Source organism: Mobula hypostoma, chromosome 7 (genome assembly GCF_963921235.1).
Source record: "Mobula hypostoma chromosome 7, sMobHyp1.1, whole genome shotgun sequence".
NCBI lineage: Eukaryota > Metazoa > Chordata > Chondrichthyes > Myliobatiformes > Myliobatidae > Mobula > Mobula hypostoma.
This window is the reverse complement of record NC_086103.1, coordinates 21381778-21405527: the sequence shown is the minus strand read 5'-3', so window position 1 is coordinate 21405527 and position 23750 is coordinate 21381778. Positions and strand designations below refer to the sequence as shown.

Here is a 23750-nt window from a genome sequence, read left to right as displayed (position 1 = left end):
GCAGTCAGGCAGTGGCCTGCATAATATATCCTGAAGTCCCTGAAGGAGGAGACAGTGGTTCATGTGGGTTGAGTCCAAAAGCAGTTTGTCAAAGTTACTTGGCAGAGTGCCTCATCACCAAAGCTTGTTGTAACGTCGACTGAGCCTTCCCTTTTGGACCTTTTGTGTACAGCCAAATTCTCAGCTCCACCATGTGTTACCCTTGAGACCACCTGCAGTGTGAATGAGACAGTCATCCACCTCCTTGTGGGCTGTGTGTTGGCATAGAAGGTCTGGATAGAGCTGCGGTGGGTTTGTTGAGGTTCATCCGAATAGCTGATTCCAGGCCACATGTGTAGCACATCTATTTCTCTACCCAAAACTTGCTGGTCTTTCAGTCTCGAGAACTGACAAAAATAAAATGCTGTCAAACAGTGTGCAGATGAAGCTACTGAAGCTTGGATCTGTAGAGAAAGTCTCAAGTCTGGCCTTGCCAGCGTTGAATGCTGAGCGGCTGGGCTGCAGAAACAGTCTGTCAGATTTCTCTGCAATATTTGAGGGTGAAACATTCTTGATTTTTTGTTACTTTAAATTACTAAATTCATGTGATTTGCATACTTTTTTCTTAACATTTTTAGTACCTACAAAAGTTAATCAAGTAGACACCTGTCTGGCTGCAACTGCCAGCAACAATGCATCACGTGTAGTCATTGAACCAGAATCCAGGAAGAGAACTGTAGTTGCTATGGATGGGCCACCAATGAAAAAGTTCTGGATGGAAAAGTAAGGTTGCTTTGTTACTTGTGGTTGGTTTTTTGTTCATATTTTGCAAAGAGGGCTAAAGTGTTACCTTTTTATACAGCTTTTATGGAGTAGAAATGCTCTTAAGTTATTCAAATGGGCCAATAGATGTTAAGAACCAAATATAATTTTCATGGGCTCCTGCAGACAGTGCAGAGTATTGCAACATGCTGTATTAGTTTTGTCTAGATTTGCGTACTCATGTTTTTTCAGTTAAAATCATTAGTGATGAGCGCAAATATTTTTATACTTTTTATACTAATTTATACATTGTTTCATGTTGAGGCTAGTTGATTATGGAAAGCACAAGTAGAAATGGGGATGAGCCCTGCTTGCCACCTACACACCACTGTCGTCCACACCTGAGCCTGCATCGCCATTTGATGAGATACTATGTCTGAAGCCCATTTTCCAACTCCCATCCACATCTCCTTTGATCTTTTCATGCTCAAATCCATCCGTTTCTCTTCATAAAGGAATTTCTTCTTGTCTCAGTCCAAAATAAGCAATCGTTTATCTGAGTTCTCCAAACAATACAACTATCCTGTCAATCCCTTTTGAATATTTTTTTCACTGATACCACTTTTTTTTTAGTTTTCTAAGCTCAAGTGAGTATTGGTTATTTTAAGTCAATCATACCTTATAGAAAACACATTCAATGTATGCACTTCAACAGGAGAAAGTCTACAGCTTACTGAATCAGAAAGGCATACAGAAATTGAGCTGTTTTCTCAACAGAGTTCTGTACAAGTATTGGTTTGCGTAGATGTGGTCGGCCAAAGGACCGATTTCCGTACTGTTTAACGAGTATATGGCCAGGTTTTCTTACTCTTTTACAACGTATCATTCATCTTCTGAGTTGCTCAATGAGCCTGCAAGTTACCTTGCTGCATTTCATGAACCAGGCGGCCAAGATCCTGCTGCATGTCAACATCTATTGACTTTTATTTTGTTTTGGAGGGGGAGGGAATTTGTTTTTCTATTTCTCTTGCTGAAGTGCACTACTCATTATTTTACTTCCCATTCCCTCCTCCACCGCCACATTCACTTTATCACACTACATCCCTCTGAAGATTCTTTGTTTTCCCTCTAGCTTGTGTTCCACTCAATTTTATATCATCAGCAAATTTAACATTTCATGTACTTCATTAATATAGGTTAAGGAGCTATGATTTATGTGGCATCTCTTGATTCTCAACTAACCTGAAAAATGTACTTGTGTTCCTGTTTTGATTTATTCTTTAACACAACCAACTTGTGGAGGTATTATCCAAACTCCATTACTCAGTTAATGACATACCTTCTACAATAAATGCAGAATGTTTTAGAATCAAAAAATTTCATGACATATGCCAGTGGTATTAAACCTGATTCTGATCTTTTTTTTATTTCTTGTTTACTCTCATTTTAGTTTTATTCCTCTTGATACTTTAATTATTTCAGTCCTACAACATTGTCATTCTCCCATTTGGTCTAATGTTCACCATATTCTCTTTGTAATCTTGTGTTGGATCATATTTTCTGTGAGAATTTTAATTTTAGCACTTGGAAAATTTGATTTTAAACATTGAGCACCATTTAAGTTCAGAACTCTTTCTCAAGCCATATCTTAAAAATTCTCTCATTGTGATAATATATCTCTGGGGAATCCATTAGGGCGTAATTACTAATTAACCCTAGCTCATTACACAAGAGAATTTCTTCAAACAACCTGTTCCTGAGTTGATTTCATGACATATCTCTTTAAGGAAATTGTCCCAAGAGCATTCTCTGACCTTGTCCTCCAGATTACATTTGGCAACTTGATTTGTTAAGTCACAATTTTAAAATAACCTTAGTACAAATCTCATGTCTTGATTAATGTTCTTTCTAACACACTTGTTATGTTTATTAGGTGTATGACGGCAGATGTTCCTGTATACACCTGATCCATCCTTCCTTCCTTGTGCATTGATTCTGCATAATGTTATTCTCAGCCAGGATCATTCTTCACTACTCTGCTTAATTTTTTTATTTTTCAGACCTTTCTCATAACATTATTTTTCATTTGTCCTCTCTTGAGTGTCATGAAAATTGGAATATTTAATTTTCAGCCTCTGGTTAAATCGTGGCTTTGAGATCAAAACTCTTTGTGCCATCAACATGTTTAATTTATTATGGGCTTTGTGCATTGGTTAATTTTACTATATTTCTTTGATTTAACTTTTACCACCATTCCTTCTTTGCTTCTTTTCACAGTTTTCATCATATTGTCCTGATCTATACTTTTCCCTTCTTTTGAACACTCCTTTCTCTCATCCCTATAGTTAAAAGTCTGAGTTGCATGATTCCCCAGAAAAAAAACACTCTGATGGCTCAAATGAAACTTTCCCTAGCAAATTAACATGTTTCTAGTACTGTAGTCAGCAACCTATAAGTTGTAGCTTCTATTTCCTTCCTTCACTCTTTTTTGAGTTACTCTTTCAACTCTGCCAATTTGTTTATGATTCTGGTAGTAATGCAGTACTGCAGTTCAACTGTGACCCTCTGTTAAACTCACTGAATGGGATCCATTTCCTAATTTTATCTGCACTGTTGGCCCCTATATTGACCACAGTAACTGAATCTTTCCCTTCCGCCTTTGCCTTTGGGGCAATGTCCTTAACCTTGGCAAAATGCCTTTGAAATAGTTGGTCGCAGCTGTGGAAAACAGCTTCAGTGCCCTAATTGTACTGTGCATGTAAACATCATAACATAATATGTGCATTGCTGAACTCTTGGTTCAAATAATTAGCTAAAGTAATGGTTTTTGCACTTCACCCGAACTTGCTAATGCAACATATTTGCTATGCTTGCTAATCTTTTAGATTTAAGTGTACCTCCTTTGGTTGCCAGATTGTTGTAGTGATTTTGTTTTGCACGTTGTAGTGCTATATATTAATGCAGTTCATTTAAACTTTCTGGATCAATAATTTCTGTTTCTTTTGCAGTGTTGTATTTCAGATACTATATATTTTGATAGCCATAATTGGAAAGTAAAACAGATTTTTCCTTGATACAAAACTTACATTTGACATTAGATTTCACTTTGACACAACTAAACTCAACTATAGGCTTGTGTTCAAAGCAGATCCTTAACCAAATGAATTCTAGGTGCGACTTTGTAAAAGCTACTTTCTCTTTAAAAATTGACAGGCAGCCTTTTAACCATCAAAACAAGCAAGGTTTTCAGAAGAAAATTCAACATGCGTATGATAACACAAAGCTGGAGGTTCGCAAGATCCCAAGGGAAATGAACACCATTACCCAGCTGAATGAGCATTTCAGTAAATTTGGTACTATTGTCAACATTCAGGTAAGAAGGCTGGTTGGAGATAATTCATGGAAACTTTCTGTTTAATTGGTGCAGTAAACAGCAGTGCAGCTCATTTTATAAAGAGCAGTGATATGAACAATTTTTGTATCTTCATGATTACCTGCTGTCAAGTGAAAGCTATTTCAGGATTAGTATTTGGAATAAGGTTTACTTTTGATCTCCAACTGTACATTAAATCAGGGAAAATCTAAATTGTATGTTTAAATATATTTTCTGCTCTGCACCATTAGTGTGCATTGACGTCAGTCTGTCAAAATAGACTAGTGATAAGTTTTACTTTGCATCACGTTATTTTTGTGGTATCTCAGTCAGTGGTGGCAAACTAATTCTGGTGCGAACATGTCAACACTAGGATTTTGGTAACAAGTTGAGAGGTAGCTTTTTCAGTGAAATTAGACGGAATTCACAGCCAAGCTATAGAAGTCAATGGACATTGCACGACTCCACTTCAAGTGTACTCCCAGATTTGGCAATCAACTTAAGATAAGGGGAGTACAGTGAAGGTTCACCTGGAATTGTGAGCTTGTTATCTGATGAAAGCTTAAGAAATTGTGGTTATACTTGGATTTAGAACAACAATTGATATGCTTAAGATTCTTAAGGGGCTTGACAGGACAGGGCTAGATGCAGAACTGATGTCGCTCTGGCTTCGCGTCTAGAACCAGATGTCAGTCTGAAAATAAGGGGCTAAGGCCCTATTCGGGTCTGAGATGAAAATATATTTCTTCATCCAAATATTTGGAATTCTTCACTCGGGAGGACTGTAAAGACTATTGCTTAATATATTCCACTCAGATATTGATAGGTTTTTCTGATACTGAGAGAGAGAGAGAATCAGGTTTATTATCATCGGCATGTGATGTGAAATTTGTTAACTTAGCAGCAGCAGTACAATGCAATACATAATATAGAAGAAGAAAATAATAATAACTAAATCAATTACAGTATATGTATATTGAATAAATTAAGAATTGTGCAAAAAACAAATACTATATATTAAAAAATTGAGGTAGTGTCCAAGGGCTGAATGTCCATTTAGAAACCAGATGGCAGAGGGGAAGAAATGTTCGTGAATCGCTGAGTGTGTGCCTTCAGGCTTCTGTGCCTTCTACCCGATGGCAACAGCGAGAAAAGGGCATGCCCTGGGTGCTGGAGGTCCTTAATAATGGATGCTGCCTTTCTGAGACACTGCTCCTTGAAGATGTCCTGGGTACTTTGTAGGCTAGTATCCAAGATGGAGCCAAATAAATTTACAATCCTCTGTAGCGTCTTTTGGTTCTGTGCAGTTGCCCCCACACCTCCACCCCTCCCATACCAGACAGTGATGCAGCCTGTCAGAATGCTCTCCACAGTACGTTCATAGAAGTTTTTGAGTGTATTTGTTGACATACCAAATCTCTTCGAACTCCTAATGAAGTATAGCTGCTGTCTTGCCTTTTTTATAACTGCGTTGGTATGTTGGGACCAGGTTAGATCCTTGACACCCAGGAATTTAAAACTGCTCACTCTCACCACTTCTGATCCCTCTGAGGATTAGTATGTGTTCTTTTGTCTTACCTTTCCTGAAGTCCACAATCAGCTCTTTAGTCTTACTGACATTGAGTGCCAGGTTGTTGCTGTGACACCACTCCACTAGTTGGCATATCTCACTCCTGTATGCTCCCTCGTCATCACTTCAGATTCTACCAACAATGGTTGTATCGTCAGCAAATTTATAGATGGTATTTGAGCTATGCCTAGCCACACAGTCATTGGTATCTAGAGAGTAGAGCAGTGGGCTAAGCACACATCGCTGAGGTGCACCAGTGTTGATCGTCAGCAAGGAGGATATGTTATCACCAATCCACACAGATTGTGGTCCGGTTAGGAAGTCGAGGACTAATTGCAGAGGGAGGTACAGAGGCACAGGTTCTGTAACTTCTCAATCAGGATTATGGGAATGATTGTTTTAAATGCTGAGCTACAGTTAATATTGAGGGATAGGAGATTCATGCAAGCAAGTAGCCCTGAGGTTAGAATCATTCAGCCATGGTTTTTATGAATGGTAAAACATGTACAAGAGGATGAAAGAACATCCAGTAAATTTGTATTGAATGAGAACTTGTTATATGTCTTCTTTGCCACAAATAGGGTTTTTATGCATTAGTGATGATAGTTGTGCATTTGTCGTTTTTCATTCGGAGTTCCTAAAAGTAATTTCATTTGCTTAGTAGTAATTTTAATTCAAGTAACTGAAACTAGATTTTTTGGACATGTTGTTGCACTATAATTATTCACACGTTTCACTAACTGATTCAGTATTAGAGATAGTATGGGGAGAGGTGCACATATTACGGGCATCTGGTGATGGAGAGGGCAGGATTTGTGTTCCTAGAAGATCATCCTTATTGCGATTTTTCTATTATATGAAACTGTATCGTGCTCGTGTGTGAAGAAACACAAGTTTGTGAAAAAAATATTTTGGTTTATTTAGATTATCACAAATATAGTGAGAGCAAATTTTATTGTGGTTGCAGATTTTTAAGTCGTACTAGACAACGGGGTGACCCGTTGGGGCACCCTTTAAGAAAAGGGTAGTGCAGTCTGATGTGACCAGAATGAACATTAGATTTTCCTGAATGCTATTGGTATCGCTTTGCTTTGGAAACTAAAGTAGAAAACCTCAGTTTATTAAAGAAGAACGACGCGTAGCAAAGCAAATATAGCTCTTTGTTTAACGAAGAACACTTTTGATGGCATCATTTCTGGTTTGTCTGCCACCCTCGTGCCCCTCGTTGTCATTCTGGAGACGTGCAGTCCTTTCATCCTCCATCTCTTCATCTCTTCTGCTGTTTGTTCTTTGTCTCTGATTCTGGAGATGTGCATTTCTCAGCTCCTTTGTCTCTTTGTCTTTTCCTCTCTCCTCCTCCTGTGCCTGTCTTTGTCATTCTGGAGACATGCAGCCCTTTCATCCCCCGTTTCTTCAGCTCTTCTGCAGTTTGTTGTTTGTCTCTGATCCTGGAGACGTGCTTGCCTCCCCTCCTCTGTTTCTTCTTCTTCTCATCTCTTTTTGTCCTGACTCTTTGATCCTAGAGTCGTGCGGCCCTGGCCTCATCTGAATCTTGTTCTCTCCCTCTCCTTGCCGCTTCCCGACAATGTTTGGCGTTCTCTCTTGACCATAATGTCCCCCTTCCCTTTCCACACGGCATAATTAGGCTGACCATTTTTTTTACCCTAATGCTGGATAGAAGATAAGAAGCACTAACACCAAAAGATGCTGATTATTCTTGATGATGGGGCTAGCGCCCTCCTAAAATAATTATCTCTTATTGATGGGTCTCAGTTTGATTTGTCCCAATCCTGCACATACTGATGGTGATTAGCAGAATGTGACCCCTAAAAATGGAGCTGCCCTGCCCTTTTGCTCTGGTAGGTGTTGCTGCCGAGGCTGGCCATGCGCATGCATCGGGCTGTCGCGTCCCGATTTCCATGATGGCCGATCAGCTCTCGGGGGAAAGCCAGCCTGTTGATTTTTGGCGAAAGAGCTATTTTATATGAATATATAACCCTGAACTTTGCCTGCATTCTGTAAGTTAGTGCATTTTAATTCGATTTAGCTAGAAAAGGTGCCGCTGCAATGCATCGTTTGCGCTAATTGGAGGTGACAGACAGACAGCATGAGAGTTTTAGTAGTATATAGATATTTGTTACAGATGAATTTTCATTACCGGTCTGGGTGCAATGGTGGGGGTTGATGGGTCAGTGGTACAAGGTCATTCATATAGGTGATGATTCAAAAATACCTCTGGGTTTTTTTAAAAAAAGATAACTTGTGCCTTGCTCATGATTTGTGGGTGCTGAAATTTGCATTGTTCTTGATCGTTGCACAAGCAATTCTGTTGAATATCATGTTAAACAATAAATATTGTTCTAATGAAATGCAAATAGGTTAAAAAGGGTAACTTTTTCAGCTGAGGAAGTATGACAACCCAAAAATGTCTCCTTTTTAACTTTAATACCTTAATGGTGACACAAGTCTTTCTCAAGTGAATTCTCAGCACAAATATTAGTTCCCCCCCACCCCCCCCGAAGTTAATAAACCAGTTGCTGTATCCAATATATTGTTTCATTTTGCTATTTAATCCCATAGGTTGCATTTGGAGGTGATCCAGAAGCAGCTCTCATTCAGTACTCACAGAACGAGGAGGCGAAACGAGCCATTTCTAGTACTGCAGCAGTATTGAACAACAGGTTTATCAGGGTGTATTGGCACAGAGAGAATAATGGGATTCAACATCAGCATGAAGTACAGGCGCAACAATTAGCAGTATCGCAGCACAACACTGTTCATAAGGTACTTTTTGTAATTTTGGTTTCTATTTCGTATAGTCCTCCTGTTGGATACTCAGAGATGCTAAACCCACATCCCTTTTTTTGCTTGTTTTTCTCCACCTTGTTTCAGTCTTCTGCTGTTCATTAATTTCATGTTATTTTCTCGCTTTAATGCAAAAAGGACTGGACAGTTAAAAGTAAACAGTGGGAAATTGCCATTTTGGTTTCTGCTAAAACTAGTACCCCGAGCTATCTATCAGCCTAGTCATCGTATGGGAGCCCAAGCATGGGAGGATGAACCCTGGGCGCCCTCCCAAGGCTATGGTCAACACGCTCCTAGAAGACAGTGGCGCGGCTAATGTAGATGAACTGAACACACTGATGAGGGAGAGGGGGAAGTGGAGAGTCCGTCATTGTGCCTGACACCGGCCCCCTAGGCCTGAGTCGGCGTAGTAGTAGTAGTAAAACTAGTACAGAAATCACTTACGGAACATAATCTGGTTATGCTGATGCATTACAAGTTGGCTTTGTCATTTGCATTTTGTATGCGATCAAATTGTAGCTCACTTTTGGTTTTTAAAAACATTTTCCTTGTAAAGCAAATTATAGAGACTGTGTTATTGAATTCAGTTTGTAATCAGTCTTCTAAGTTTAATGTTCAGATTTTAAAAGTATGAGAGTTGTTTATCTCCACAGGCCATTTTTGAGAAAGATTTCATAAATAAATTAGTGTTAAGAACATAGAAATATTGTAAAATTAAAGTTGATAAGCTTAGAGGAAAGAAGTGTTATAATGTCTTAAATCTTTTTCTTGTGTTTTAGATTTTAAACCGAAACCACAGTCCAGGGTCTTTTGTGCTGACAAATCCATCAGCAAAGCAGCGACTTGGGTCAGTGAGTGGAAGTCAGCCTGACGGGCTGCAACCCAGTTCAAACCAGTTTGTGGCTGGTGGAGAAACTTCACAGGTAATTTGTGTTTTGTGCTTCTTCTCCTTGATGAATGTTTGCATTTGTAGGTAATAATACAGTGAAAATAGGGAGGGGGTAGGCTCATGAAGTAATTTAAACACATAGAAATGCTAAATATGAAAAGCTGGGGTAGGTGGGGAAATTCGAGAGTTGGTGCTGGATAGGATGAATGCAGGTGAGTTCCAGCAACACACGGCTGAGGTAGAAAGTAGCAAATCAACGAAGAGTTGTTTACTCTTTTGAAATTCTGAGCAAATTCAGACACTGGAATGATGGAGAGACTCGATAGGCAGAATGCCCAGTTCCTCTATCAATGGTTATATGGAAACATTGAAAGAGAATGCATTTTTGCAGTGTTCAGTCATGCTGATTTTATTATTCCAGTAACTTGATTTTGTATAGGGTTGTTAGAAATTCTTGAAGGAATTACTATTTCTTAGTGCATGGATGCCACGGAAAATCCGTGTGGTACTCTTTGTATAAGACTGCATGAGATGGATGAGGTCTTAAATGTATCTCCTGTGAAGAAGGACATGGACTTCAGGGAAGAGAACAGTGATATCATGTACCATATCAACATTACAAAGGAGAGGTGTTGATAGTCTTGAAGCACATATAGGTGAATAAATCATAGTGCCTGTCCAGGGTGTCTAAGGAGTTATGGGAAGCAAGGGAGAAGATTGCTGAGAGTCCCTGGCAGAGATTTTTGTATCCTTGTTTGCCTTATGTGAGATGCTGCCTGATAAGCCATTATTACAGAGAGAGCTGCAAGAACAAGCCAAGGAGTTGTAGGTCACTGAGTCTTGCATCAGTGGTAGGGAAGTTAGTGTAAGGGATTCTGAAAGACGACCTAATTGCATCTTAAAAGGCAAGGACTAGTTGGGAATAGTCAAAATGGCTTTATTCGTCAGAGATCATTTGATTGAGTTCATTTGAGGAGGTGAGTAAAGGGGTTGATGTGGTCAGGATGGTGAATGTTCTTTATACAGATAGGCATTTTTTTCAAGGTCCCTCAGGATAAGCTAGTCTAGAAGGTTTGAATACATCAGATCCAGGTGAGTGAGCAAATTGAATATGAAATCAGCTTAGTGGAAGGAAGCAGTTGTGACCAGTGGTATGCCAGATGATTTTGTGCTGGGTTCATTGTAGGAAATAAATACTGTACAAAGTAAATATGAAGTCTGATGGGGCAATTGTTTAGTGAAGGTGATCAAATCAGATGCAAAAGAAAATGACAAACTTGGCATGATAGTATAGCAGTTAGCGTAACACTTTACAGCGCCTGCAAGATCAGGGTTTAATCCCTGCTGTGGGTAAGGAGTTGGTGCTTTCTCACCATGACCTCGTGCGTGGATTTCCTCTGTGAGCTCAGGTTTCCTCCCATATTCTGAAGTCATACAAGTTAAGATTAGTAAATAGTTATGTTGGCACTGGAAGCATGGTGATACTTGTTGGCTGCCCCAGCACATCCTCGATGCAAACAATTTCACTGTGCATTTCAATGTACATGTGACAAATAATTAAAACTCATTTTTAATCTTAGTGAAATGTAATATATGGAATACCTGTCAGATTTGGAAGAACAGATTACATGAACTAATGGCCTTGTATCTGAAATACAGAAATTCAAATTAGAATTGGTTTAATATTACATGTACTGTAGTACAGTGAAAAGCTTGTCTTACACTCTTCAGATAATTTAGTTCGCAATGCATTGAGGTAACGCAAGGTAAATCAATAACAAAGCAGAATAAAGTGTGACAGCTAAAGAGAAAATATAGTGCAAGCATACAATAAAGTACAAGGTCATAACGAGATGATTGAGGTCAAAAGTCCATTTTATCATTCTAGGAAACCATTCAAAAGCCTTCTAACAGTAGTGTAGAAGCTGTCCTTGAGCCTGGTGGTACGTGCTTTCAGACTTTCGTGTCTTCTGCCCAGTGGGAGAGGAGAGAAGAGAGAGTTGCATATTTGATTATGCTACTGCTCAAATAATACATGACTGGTTGATCAACTTCATCTGAATTTATTGGATATTCTCTTTTGTCTGCCTCGTATTTAGCTTGTCATAAATATTGGATTTGCATAGTGCAATATAGATTGCAGTGCAGTAAAGTTATTGTGCTTTCTGATTTTCTTTAGGTACTTCCTTCATCCACAAGTTTGGTAAAGGTGGGGTATAGTTCCTCTGCTACAAAGACAAATCATAAATCTTCTGTAGCACCACATAAAGCACTTGAAACGAAAGAAGCTTTAAAGAAAAAACAGGTACCTGGGTGTTATTACTAGAGTTTACACTGAAATATTTAGGAAATCTCGTGCATGTTTCATTTTAATTTTGAAATAAATGTTTCACTTTTCAAAATAAACTCCTTAAACAATGCAAATAAAGGCAGGTGGGTTTCACTTTGAAAGATCTCTGCAGACTATATGAGCAAGTGACATCTTCTGCAATGTCAGAAGTGTTAAATTCACCATTGAGCTGCTTTGAAGGATAACAAGTACTGACACCATTCATTTTTGTATCATGAATAAATTACATTGATTTTCTACCTGTAAAGAAATTTATTTGTTTGCAACGTAAACGATAGTAGCACGTGGCATCTTCACAAAAACAAAGGAGCTGGTTGTGGACTACAGGAGGGATTGAGAGGCACCATCTTCCTCTCACCCCAACCCTCCCCTCTCCACTGACACCCCCAGCCTCCCCCCTCCCGCCTCTGATCCCAGCTCTCAAGATTCCAGCTTTGAACTCCAGGCCGGGTCTTTATGTGCTGCCGTTGTGACTCCCGTCTCCCCTTCCCCCACCAATACTCTGCAATCCCGTCTCCCTCAGATCCCACCGTCAGCTCCTGGGCCCTCGGAGGCTCCATCTTCCTCTCACCCCAACCCTCCCCTCTCCACTGACACACCCAGCCTCCCCCCTCCCCCCTCTGATCCCAGCTCTCATCCGTGCCGGGTCTTTACCATCCCCTCCGACCTTCAACTGTCGGAGGCAGAACGCTCTGTTCTCAGTAAGGGCCTCACCTTTGTCCCCCTTCGCCCACACCTTAGCGAGTTCCGTGTTCGCCATGATGCGGAACTTTTCTTCTGCCGTCTCCGTCTCCGAGCCTACTTCTTCGGCAAGGACTCTTCCACCCCCACCGATGACCCCTTCTCCCGTCTTCAACCCTCCTCTTCCTCATGGACACCCCGCTCTGGTCTTCTGCCTGCTCTGGATCTCTTTATCACTAATTGCCAACGGGACATCAACCGTCTCGACTTCACCGCACCTTGTCCCCATTCCAACCTCACTCCTTCGGAACGCTCTGCTCTCCACTCCCTCCTCACTAATCCTAACCTTATTATTAATCCCGCCGATAAGGGGGGTGCTGTTGTAGTCTGGCGTACTGACCTCTACCTTGCCGAGGCACAGCGACAACTCGCGGATACCTCCTCTTATTTACCCCTCGATCGTGACCCCACTAAGGAGCACCAGGCCATTGTCTCCCACACCATCACCGACTTTATCCACTCAGGGGATCTCCCATCCACTGCTACCAACCTTATAGTTCCCACACCCCGCACTTCCCGTTTCTACCTCCTCCCCAAGATCCACAAACCTGCCTGTCCTGGCCGACCTATTGTCTCAGTTTGCTCCTGCCCCACCAAACTCGTTTCTGCATATCTCGACATGGTTTTATCACCCCTTGTTCAATCCCTTCCGACCTATGTTCGTGACACTTCTCACGCTCTTAAACTTTTCGATGATTTTAAGTTCCCTGGCCCCCACTGCTTTATTTCACCATGGATGTCCAGTCCTTATATACTTCCATCCCCCATCAGGAAGGTCTCAAAGCTCTATGCTTCTTTTTGGATTCCAGACCTAATCAGTTCCCCTCTACCACCACTCTGCTCCGTCTAGCGGAATTAGTCCTTACTCTTAATAATTTCTCCTTTGGCTCCTCCCACTTCCTCCAAACTAAAGGTGTAGCTATGGGCACCCGTATGGGTCCTAGCTATGCCTGCCTTTTTGTTGGCTTTGTGGAACAATCTATGTTCCGTGCCTATTCTGGTATCTGTCCCCCACTTTTCCTTCGCTACATCGACGACTGCATTGGCGCTGCTTCCTGCACGCATGCAGAACTCGTTGACTTTATTAACTTTGCCTCCAACTTTCACCCTGCCCTCAAGTTTACCTGGTCCATTTCTGACACCTCCCTCCCCTTTCTAGATCTTTCTGTCTCTGTCTCTGGAGACAGCTTATCCACTGATGTCTACTATAAGCTTACTGACTCTCACAGCTATCTGGACTATTCCTCTTCTCACCCTGTCTCTTGCAAAAACGCCATCCCCTTCTCGCAATTCCTCCGTCTCCGCAGCATCTGCTCTCAGGATGAGGCTTTTCATTCTAGGACGAGGGAGGTGTCTTCCTTTTTTAAAGAAAGGGGCTTCCCTTCCTCCACTATCAACTCTGCTCTTAAACGCATCTCCCCCATTACACGTACATCTGCTCTCACTCCATCCTCCCACCACCCCACTAGGAATAGGGTTCCCCGGTCCTCACCTACCACCCCACCAGCCTCCGGGTCCAACATATTATTCTCCGTAACTTCCGCCACCTCCAACGGGATCCCACCACTAAGTACATCTTTCCCTCCCCCCCTCTCTCTGCATTACGCAGGGATCGCTCCCTACGCAACTCCCTTGTCCATTCGTCCCCCCCATCCCTCCCCACTGATCTCCCTCCTGGCACTTATCTGTGTAAGCGGAACAAGTGCTACACATGCCCTTACACTTCCTCCCTTACCACCATTCAGGGTCCCAAACAGTCCTTCCAGGTGAGGCAACACTTCACCTGTGAGTCGACTGGGGTGATATACTGCGTCTGGTGCTTCCGATGTGGCCTTTTATATATTGGCGAGACCTGACGCAGACTGGGAGACCGCTTTGCTGAACATCTACGCTCTGTCCGCCAGAGAAAGCAGGATCTCCCAGTGGCCACACATTTTAATTCCACATCCCATTCCCATTCTGACATGTCTATCCACGGCCTCCTCTACTGTAAAGATGAAGCCACACTCAGGTTGGAGGAGCAACACCTTATATTCCGTCTGGGTAGCCTCCAACCTGATGGCATGAACATCGACTTCTCTAACTTCCGCTAAGGCCCCACCTCCCCCTCGTACCCCATCTGTTACTTATTTTTATGCACACATTCTTTCTCTCACTCTCCTTTTTCTCCCTCTGTCCCTCTGAATATACCTCTTGCCCATCCGCTGGGTCGTCTCTCCCCCCCCCCCCCCCGTCTTTCTTCCTGGACCTCCTGTCCCATGATCCTCTCGTATCCCCTTTTGCCTATCACCTGTCCAGCTCTTGGCTCCATCCCTCCCCCTCCTGTCTTCTCCTATCATTTTGGATCTCCCCCTCCCCTTCCCACTTCCAAATCCCTTACTCACTCTTCCTTCAGTTCGTCCTGACGAAGGGTCTTGGCCTGAAACGTCGACTGCACCTCTTCCTACAGATGCTGCCTGGCCTGCTGCATTCACCAGCAACTTTGATGTGTGTTGCTTGAATTTCCAGCATCTGCAGAATTCCTGTTGTTTGCGTTATCAAAAGATTACCATTTAGTAAATAGAATCACTAAATTACGAAAAAGCAAATAGGCAGAAATGTGGCAGATGTGAAGTCAATTCTTAAAATAACGAGTGAAAGCTTAGAGGCACCTGTTTAAATGTGAGAGGGTAGAATGGGTGAAGAAAGAGGGTGGTTCTTTGTATACTGACTCTGGAAACAAATAATTAGGAAGTAAAAACCTAAACCAAACCAAACTCAGGTTTATTATCACTGACACATGCCATGAAATTTGTTTTACAGCACCAGGACGGTACAGGATGTAAAAAATACTACAAGTTACAACATAAGTAAATAAATAGTGCGGAAGACAAATAACAAGGCATGGGAAATTGGTCCTTATTTTAGTGTTTTCCTCCTGGGACATGGAAGAAAGTTATTGATCCACTAAAATCTATGCTTACACTGGATGATCTGATCAGTCAGATTTCCTGTAATAGTTTTCTGAAAGATAGGATACAAGAATGCAGAAATTATGCTTCAACTAAATAAATGGATCTGACTATCCATTGTATAATGACATTGAGGAAGAATGCAATTGGAGCCTAATTCTAAGATCAAAGGCAAGGTTGTAATGTTCTCGGTGGAGTAGAAGTTTGGAAGTTTTTTAAAATATAAAATTTCGTGGAAAAGTGAAGGGATATTTATAAATCTAAAATAAAATTTGTGTGACCAACTGCCCTTTTCATAAGATTTCTATTTCTTTATCTTACATGAAATATTTTGAATAGTGTTATAAATTTTCCTAGACAATGTAGATTTTTGCCCATAAAAGGGAAGAGAATGACTCTGGAATATGTCAGAATATTTAAATGCTATGTTATGAGTTTAAAGTTGTCCTGTTATAATGTGTTCCTTGATTTTCTGCTAATTTTTCCAGGTATTATTTCCAGACATAGATATGAATATTTCAATTTATAAGTGTGTTCATAATCATGTCATTTTAAGTAATAGGAACATTGTTTGAAGTATAATTGTTAAAATAAAAATACCCATTTTTAATTTTAGGAAGCTTTAAAATTGCAGCAGGATATGAGGAAGAAGAAACAAGAGATGCTGGAGAAACAAATTGAGTGCCAGAAGGTGAGAATACATTTCTCAAATCCTCTGTTTTTTAGTTGCATCACAGACTAATCACCTGTTCTTTCTGTTGTGTACTGAAGCATGACAGCAAGGCATGTTTCCACAAATTTGTGTTAAGTGAACTTCTGGCTGAATATCCTTGAACATTGTTAAAGTGGAATCATCTGAAATAATTGGAAGCATGAAAGGCAGTATGATAAATAATTAAATTTAAATAGTTTGAAAGTAGACAAGTAACACTAGTCCTTGGTAAATCATTCTGAGAGGTTTGTTCAAGCAAAATTTGGCGCCAAACCAAAGATGATGGGTGGATGTGTAAATATTTATTGACTTTCAGAGAGCACTTCTGCGAAGAAATGGGACGAATAATGAGACAATATTACCCCTTCAACTGTTCACAGCATTCAAATAAACTTTACATTCCTTTCCTGTGTGTATAAATTATGAACGTGACTGGCAAAACCAGCATTTTATTTACCATCCCTATCTGACTATCTGAGTAGTTTTCTAGGCCTATTCTCTCAGGACAGTTAAGAATTTGCATGTTCATAGGGATAGAGTCTCCTACAGGATGGATAGTATGAGGATGGTAGATTTCCTTCCCTTAAGAATATAATGAAACAAATATTTTAATATATAAACAATATGATGTTTTATTTTGTTTTATAAATGGCACAAGATTTCATTACTTGTTACTAATAGGCGAACTATCTCTTGAATATATTCGATCACAAGAACACATGGAAATAGAAGCAGAAGGCAGGGATCAAGTCCTTCTAGTCTGTTCCATCATTTAATATGATTGTGGCTGATCTACCTTGGCCTCGGGTCCTTTCTTATACCATTTCTTTGTATCCTCTATTCCCTGTACGATCAAATATTTATCCTCCCCCATTTTAAATTTGATACAGCTTCCCCTACCCACTGGACCACTGAACATCTACAGCCATGTTAACTAAATCATTGTAAATAATTATAAACTTATAGATGAATTAAATAATATAGTGAAATGTAGTTCTTAAAAGCATAAGGTAATTCATTTGGACAGGTTCAATAAAGCAAGTGAAATTTTTAATGTAGGAGGAACAATGCAGTAAGGAATCTATGTCCACCAATCTATAAAAGCAGTAGAACAGGTATTTAACCTTTATGTACTGCATTATACTGCTGCTGCAAGGCAACAAATTTCACAATGTATGTCAATGACATTAAACCCGATTCTGATTTAACACAAGAGGTAGCCATTCAGCCTACTGTATTTGTGCTGGATCACTGCCAGAACAGCTCATTAGTTCAATCCTCCTTGTCTTTTCTGCGGCTTTGCAAAAATTTTCCTCAGCAATTATTTATCCTTTTCGGAAAGGCAAAATGGAATCTGTCTTCACCATATCTGCAGAGGCAGTGTTTTCAGTTTTTTGACTGCACACTATGAAAAAGACCTGTTTTCCTCAATGTCACTATGAGACTTGTGACTTTTAGTCCTTGACTCCTCCACCAATTGGAACATCCATTCATTATCTAATATATTCAGAGCCTCATCTTTTTATTAGGTGGTTAACAGGGTATGAGGGTAGTTTTTCTTCATTAGCCAAGGCAAAGCAAGAGGGTTATGCTGCAGTTGTATGCAACACTGGTTTTTCCACACTTTGGCTAGTGTGTGCAGATTTAGCCATCATATAAGAAAATTGTGAATGGACTGGAGAGACTAGAGAGCAAATTTATGAAAACAAGTTGCAAGAACCAAATGATTTTGATAATGAGAAACATTTGGATAAGCCAAGCACTGTTTTGAAACGGGGGAAGCTAAGGATAGACCTTAGAGATGTGTCAGATTCTGAGCGATTAAAGTATAGCAAGGGCATATTTCCCGAATGTGATTTATTAAAACCGGTGTTGTGTAGTTCTAATGAAACTGGAATATTTGCTTTAAGAACTCAAATCCTGGAAGATGGATTAGGTTGGGCAACTCTTTCTATTAACTCTGCAGAATGAGCTTCATTCTTCTCTGTCATATAATCTCTACAATTTCATGAAGATTATTTGTTTTTAATCTCAGTTCTAAGTGTCTGATCCCATATTTTAAATATAATTCCAGGCTATCCAGCTAAAATCATTGAACTCAGATTATCTACTATGATTGCGTCTCAGGCAATTTTTTTTTGTTTAATTTGTTCTTATAAATACCTGCAATATAGTCATACTCAACAGATTTCTAATCATAAGGCAGCCCTCTCAATCTCAGGTAAAAGCAGGCATGATCTTCTTGGGTCAGGAAAAAACAAAACTGCCTCCAGTTCTCTAGGTATAGAGGTCACATATAATTGCATCTTTCTTACTAAAACCACTTTGCAATAAAGGTCTGCATATCATTAGCCTTGCAAATTACTTGCTGTACTTACAGGTTAACTATACATGATTCATCCAAATTAAAAGTCCACTAAGGAAATTATGAGTGAAATTAAATATGAGTTTTGCAAGAAAACCATTGTTCAGAAGAATGCAAGTTGTTGTAGGCTTGAGACAAAAAAGGCAGTTTTCCCCGTGTAGTTTTACTGCATTTAAGATTAAGATTAGCTTTATTTGTCACATGTACATTGTAACATCGAAACAGTGAAATGTGTTGTTTGAGTCACACACTTCAATGATGTGCTGGAGGTAGCACGCAAGTGTCGTATGCTTTCAGTGCAAACTTGGCATGCTCACAACTTAATATCCCTAACCTGTATATCTTTGGAATATGGGAGGAAACCCAAGTGGTCACCAGAGAATGTACAAACTCCTTTAGATAGCAGGAAGAATTGAACCCTGTAAAGCATTGCACTAACCACTGTGCTACCATTTGCCCTACTCATTGCTGATAGACCTCCTCATTTTTTTTTTACTTCAGTTTGTTTTTGAGCCAAATTTATGAGAAAGTTTTGTATGGTTAATGTGTAGAAGAGTTTAATTTTGCAGATGTGTCTATTAATTTTACAATATTTGGTTCAAATTGAGAAATATTTGTTTTTAATTTCTTTTACAGGTATTAATTTGCAAGTTGGAAAAGAATAAAAATATGAAAACAGAGGAAAGAGCCAAAATTATGAAAACCATTAAAGACTTAACAGGAAGAATATCACAACTGCGAGATGAATTAAAAGCTACATCCGCATCATCGCCAACAGTTCCATCACAACCAAAATCTAAATCTGATGTTAGTCTCCAATTCTTTTAATGCATCATTTATAATGCAACAGGCGCAAAATGCTGGAGGAACTCAGCAGGTCAGGCAGCATCTATGGAAATAAGTAAACTTCCAATCCAGATGAAGGGTCTTGCCCTAAAGTATCGGCTGTTTGTTCATTTCCATAGATGTTGCCTGACCTGTTGAGTTCCTCCAGCATTTTGTGTGTGGTGTTCTGAATTTCCAGCATCTGCAGAGTCTTTTGTGTTTATCATTTACTAGTGCCTTGTTTTTAAAAAGTAATGTTAATAATAAAAAGCCAGGTGAAATTTATTTCATTAGAAGAATAATTGTTGTGAAATAAGTTTTCTGAGAAATTATTAAAGAAATCAGTGTAATTGAGTTGGATAAGGAGGAAGTGCAAGGGTGATTTAGTAAGTCTGCAGATAACATGAAAGTTGGTGGAGTTGTGCATAGTGTAGAAGTTTATTATAGGTTGCAACAGGACATTGACAGGATGTGGATCTAGGCTGAGAAGTGGGAAATGGAGTTAAATCTAAAGTGTGACAGATGCACTCTGTAAGGTCAAGACTGAAGGCAAAGTAGAAGGTTAATGGTGGGGTTCTTAGAGTGGAGGAACAGAAGGATCTTGGGGTTGACTTTCCTAGATCCCTCAGAGTTGCAGTGAACGTTGATAGGATGGTTAAGAAGGTGTATGGAGTGTTGGCCTTTGTTAGCCAGGGGATTAAATTCAACACTGCATGGTGATGTTGCAGCTCTACGAAGCACTGGTGAATTCCACATTTGGAGTATTCTGTTCATTTCTGGTTACCTTATTATAGGAAGGATGTGTGGGCTTTAAAGAGGATGCAGAGGAGATTTACTAGGATGTTGCCTGGATGAGAGAGAATGTCTTATTTATTAGGAAAGTTCAAGCAAGTTTGGGCCTTTCTCTTTGGAGCGACGGAGAATAAGAAGCAACTGCATAAGATGTAAAAGAAGCATAGATAGAATGGACTGCCAGTGTTTTATTTCTCCCAGGGTGACGATGGCTAATACAAGAGGACGTATTTTTAAAGTGATTGGAGGAAAGTATAGGTGGGATGTCAGAGGTGTTTTAACAGAGACAGTGGTAAATCCATGGCACACACTGGCGGTAGAGGCAGCTATATTAGGGACATTTAAGACACTCAGATGGGACGCATGGCTGAAAAAACTGGAGGATTATGTGGGAGAAAAGGGTTAGATAGATCTTGGAGTAGATTAAAAGATCTGCAGAATATCGTGGGCCGAAGGGCCTGTACTGTGCTGTAGCGTTCTATGATCTTTTCCTGTTCCTCAGGATATTTTTACAACCTTGTAGATGAACTGGTTATGATTACAATGGAAAATGAGTATGTAGCAAATGAAATGAATGGCTTTGTTTACTTATACAATAGAACTGACTGATTTTTAATTTTTTGCAATTACTGCTTGTTAAGAATTAAATAGATTGTTGAATACGGTCCTATTTAGATCCAGATTGAGTTGAGATTTAATACAGGTAGAAAGGTTATGGTTCCTCATTTTAGGAAAAAAATAATGGCTTGTCATATTCAAACAATGTTCTTTGTTTCTGAAGTCTTTTCTCAAGTCAAGCTCATTTATATGAGTTTATTTAATTCTAGAGAATTAGTGTTGATAATTTCATTTTCTGATCTACAGGAATTTGATAATAAAACTAGTTATAAAATATGCACGTCAAAAAGGCGGTCCATATTCAGTCAAATCTCTAGATTAATTAAGAGGGGAAGATTGGAAACTGAGTATCTTTTGATTGAGAGAGCATAACTTAGACACAGCTGGATGAAGCAGACTTGGTGTACAAAGATGTTTTGTTGATTCTTCCTGATCTGCTGCAAGTGAAATAAGACCATAAGACACAGGAGCTAAATTAGGCCATTTGACCCATTGAACCTGCTCCTCCATTTGATCATGACTGATTTATTATCTCTCTCAGCCCCATTCTTCTGCCTTTTCCACATAACCTTTGATGCCATTACTAATAAAAAACCTACCAACTTCCTCTTTAAATGTACCCAATGACCTGGCTTCCACAGCAGTTTGTAGCAACGAATTCCACAGATTTGCCACACTCTGGCTAAAGAAATTCCTCCTCATTTCTGTTCTAAAGGGACACCCTTCTATTCTGATTCCTATACTCCCCCACTATTGGAAACATCCTTGTGAAGAATTAAGACATCTATTAAGATTCACTATTGTTGTGGTACTAGAATTACCACAAAACATGATACTATAGTTAAGGAATAACTAACAGCATAATTTCTGGAAGGTAATCTCTTCTAGTAGTACAACACTGCAAGATAGGAGAGAAACAATAGAAAGCTGCAAATTTGAAGTGTTAGAAGTTGTCCTGATAGAGTTGGGAAAGAAGGGCAGAAAATGTGGATCCATCTCAAATCTAGTGACTAGGTTCCAGGAGTTCTTTGTACTTGTAGTTTGAGGTTAGGATGGAGCATACTAACAGGACAAGGTTTAATAAGTGCTTTGGCTGTTGGAAAGAAGGTACAGGTTATTATTGGAGTCTAGAATTAACCTGATTTATTAGGCAGTTTTAGCAAAGAGAGCATGGCTCAAGTATTTTTGTGTGGTCCAAGGTATCTGATAGTGAATGAAAAATGTAAGAACATAAGAAATGGGAGCAGGAGTCAGCCATCTGGCCTGTTGAACCAGCTTTGCCATTCAGCAAGATCATGGCTGATCTGTCCATGGACTCATTTCCAACTACCTGCCTTTTCCCTATGACCCTTAATTCCAACTACTATGCAAAAAATCTATCCAACCCTGTCTTAAATATATGTACTGAGTAGCCTCCATTACTTCATTGGGCGGAGAATTCCACAGGTTCATCACTCTTTGGGAAAAGCAGTTCCTCCTCATCTCAGTCCTAAATTTACTCCCCTGAATCTTGAGTTAGATTTGAGTTAGACTGAGTCCCCAAGTTAGATTTCCACAAGAAGCTTCACTCTGTTCGAGTCTCACTCAACCTCAGAGAAAAAAGCCTGCTTGCATTTATCCTTATCTATACCCCTCATAATTTTGTATTCCTCCATCAAATCTCCCCTCATTCTTCTACACTGTAGGGAATAAAATCCTAACCTATTCAATCTTTCCCTATAACTTGGGTCTTAAGTCCTGGCAGTATCTTTGAGAAAAGTGCACAGAAAAATTAACAGTCTTATTGACATCTTTCCTGTAGGTAGGTGACCAAAACTGCATGCAAAATTCCAAATCAGGTAATTTGGATGAAAAGAAGTAATGATTTCATTGGGGATCAGTATACCAAAGGTGGAGGGCAAGCATTTGTTTGAGCAGATCAGTGATCTCAGAAATGTTTTTGAGTTAAAGGTTAGAGAGCATATCTAAAGGGTTGTATTAATTTTGGTATTTATGGTTGGAAAATATATATTCATTGGAAAAGGTTAATTATAATGATTAACTTTTCTTTTGACTCTAGGCACAGAAAGAGTTACTGGATGCAGAACTGGATTTCCACAAGAAGCTTAACTCAGGAGAGGACACAACGGACTTGCGTAAAAAACTGAACCAACTCCAAGTGGAGGTGAGGTTTGCTTAGAGTAGGACAAAAGCAATCAGTTATTTATCTTACAAAATGAACTGAGTAGGCCATTCCACTCTTCCGTTTCTTTGCGGTTGACAACCCCTAATTCTTATGTGAAAAGTGTTTGGAAGGATTCAAAATGGTTCCAACAGTTAGGGATCTATAGCACAGCTGCGTATTAGAAGGCCATAAAATATAGGAGCAGACTTTAGCCATTTGGCCCATCGAGTCGGCTCTAGCATTTCATCATGGCTGATCCATTTCCTTCTCAGCCCCAATCCCCTGCCTTCTTCCCCTATTCCTTAATCAAAAAAATTATCAACCTCTGCCTTAAATATACTCGAATGATTTGGCCTCCACAGCTGCCTGTGGCAACGAATTCCACAGATTCAGCACTCTATGGCAAAAGAAATTCCTCCTCATCTCTATTCTAAAAGGATGCTTCTCTATTCTGAGGTTGTGACCTTTGGTCATAGACTCCCCCACCATTGGAAACATCCTCCCCACATCCACTTTATCGAGGCCTTTCAACATTTGGTAGGTTTCAGTGAGATCCCACTTACTCTTCTGATTTACAGTGAGTATAAGCCAAGAGCCATCAAATGTTCCTCATATGGTAATCCTTTCAATCCCAGAGTCATTTTTGTGAACCTCCTTTGAACCCTGTCCGATGGCAGTACATCCTTTCTTAGATGAGGGGCAAAAAAATGCTCACAATACTACAAGTGAGATCTCACCACTGCCTTAAAGCCTCAACATTACTTCCTTGTTTTTATGTTCCTTCCTTTCAAAATGAATGGAAACATTACATTTACCTTCCTCACCCCCAACTCATTCTGCAAATTAACCTTTGG

At 39.8% G+C, this 23750-nt stretch overlaps 1 protein-coding gene across 3 annotated transcripts in view; it reads left to right on the top strand.

The window, feature by feature from the left end:
- The window catches only part of rbm27 (RNA binding motif protein 27), a 127598-nt gene that overhangs the window by 57098 nt on the left and 46750 nt on the right, over positions 1 to 23750 (top strand). For all 3 annotated transcript variants that reach the window (XM_063053129.1, XM_063053128.1, XM_063053130.1), the window contains 8 exons: positions 618 to 762; positions 3955 to 4114; positions 8265 to 8468; positions 9269 to 9412; positions 11558 to 11683; positions 16037 to 16111; positions 19134 to 19304; positions 22792 to 22896. In XM_063053129.1, the coding sequence (XP_062909199.1) occupies positions 618 to 762; positions 3955 to 4114; positions 8265 to 8468; positions 9269 to 9412; positions 11558 to 11683; positions 16037 to 16111; positions 19134 to 19304; positions 22792 to 22896 (1130 nt within the window). The remainder of the gene's footprint in view (positions 1 to 617; positions 763 to 3954; positions 4115 to 8264; positions 8469 to 9268; positions 9413 to 11557; positions 11684 to 16036; positions 16112 to 19133; positions 19305 to 22791; positions 22897 to 23750) is intronic.